Genomic DNA, 1,611 nt, shown 5'->3' on the forward strand with positions numbered 1-1,611 from the left:
CGCGGCGCGCGGTTTGCGAGGGCCGTCGGGACCATCTTCAGCGTCGTCGGCGGGCGAGGGCCCTTCGCGAGTCAAACCGTGGTGGAAGGCGGCGTCGATGTCCTCCATGAGCGCGATGCACTTCTCGGGCAGCTCGCTGATGACCTGCGAGAGGCTGGAGTCATCGAGCCCGCTGCGGGACAGAGAGAGGATGTAGACGTCCAAGTTGAGTTCCCCGGCGATGCTGTGGATAAGGGAAGTCTTGCCAGCACCGGGTGCGCCATACTGAATGGTAGGACAGATGTTAGCGACGTGGATTTGGCCAAGGGTTAGAACTGCGGACTTACCAAAAGATACCCGCGCCTGAACGGAATACCGCGCTCAGCGTACCAAGACTTGCTGTTCATAAAGTCCCTCGCGTCCCCCAGAACCAGGTCCTGCACACCCGGCTCGAGGATGATCGACTGAGGAGGGCGCTTTGCGAGGGTGCAGCTCGACCTCCAGTCGCAGCAGTTTCTGCAGAAGCCCAAATCTCAGTACATACAGCCTTTGAGAAAAATCAACAAGACGGCCACTTACGAGTTGGACACGTATATCTCGACCTTGTCCTCGCGCTCCGTATTATACAGCTTCTTCGCCTCCAGCACGATATCGTCAATGATGCTCTGGTTCCACGTGAAGATCTTAAGGACAAGGATCTCCTCGGGGTTGCGCCAGTTGCCCTCCTTCAGCTCGCGCGTCACCCGGATCCAGCGGCGCCTGTACCAGAGCGTGTAGGTCTCGGACATCGAGGGAATGCGCACGTGTTTCTTGTCGTCGTCGTCGTAGGACGAGGAGTGGGACCTGGTGCTGATCTCGACGTCCCTGGCTTTGTCTGTGAAAGCGTGAGTTGAACAGATTGCACACGAAAACTTGGGGTGAAGAGGAGCGTACGGATCGATGGCTGCTTGGATAACCAGAGCATCATCCAATCTGGGGATTTTATCAGGAAAGATGTAGGGCATCAAGTGGACAAGCGGTCACGTACCAAAGCTGCTATCGTCTTCATGGAACCGCGCGGTGAGGAAGAACGAGTCGGCGATGACCTTCCACAGCGATGATAGGCCTTGGCGGGTGCTCTCGAGGAGGCTGCCGAGCAGGAGCAACAGTCCCCAGTTGCGGAGGGCGCCCAACGATAGGAGGAAGGTGGCAATCGAAGAGATGTCGGAAAAGCTGGAGGGGAAGCCGGTGGAGGGCTGGCGTGCCGCCGTGCCGTTGTTGTTGGGGGCGGATGTGATATTGATGGCAGAGTTGGAGCTGGCGAGCTCGATGAGCTGGCCAACGATGTCCTCCAGAGAGCCCATGGCTGGTGAGCTTCGGTGCAGGGCAAGGAGCAGGAGGTAGGGTGTAAGTTGAAAGGAAATTGACGCGTCCTGTTATATACGCGCATTTTCGCGTGTATCCTGAACACGCTGCAGGCCGACGGACGCGCCCAAGATGATTGAGTGCATGATGACTCGAGCGGATGATCAAAAGGAAGGTGGGTTCCGAGTGGCAATGCAGCACAGGACGGCACCGCAACCTTGACTTGTCATGGGGATGAAAGTGGGTCTCCTCTACAGCAACTTGTTATTTCGACAACGACGATTGGGC

General features: G+C 57.4%; 1 protein-coding gene across 1 annotated transcript; it reads right to left on the reverse strand.

Moving 5' to 3' along the window:
• Positions 1 to 186: 186 nt before the first annotated feature.
• CONPUDRAFT_148000 (uncharacterized protein) lies at positions 187 to 1,338 on the reverse strand (the record flags this gene model as incomplete). The annotated part of the gene is made up of 5 exons (XM_007777802.1): positions 1,007 to 1,338; positions 913 to 951; positions 559 to 853; positions 327 to 495; positions 187 to 264 (listed from the first exon to the last, which is right to left on the reverse strand). Coding segments are annotated over exons 1-5 (897 nt in total), but the record flags the coding sequence as incomplete, so codon positions are not given.
• Between the last annotated feature and the right edge of the window lie 273 nt (positions 1,339 to 1,611).

This window comes from Coniophora puteana (genome assembly GCF_000271625.1).
Source record: "Coniophora puteana RWD-64-598 SS2 unplaced genomic scaffold CONPUscaffold_78, whole genome shotgun sequence".
Classification (NCBI taxonomy): Eukaryota; Fungi; Basidiomycota; class Agaricomycetes; order Boletales; family Coniophoraceae; genus Coniophora; species Coniophora puteana.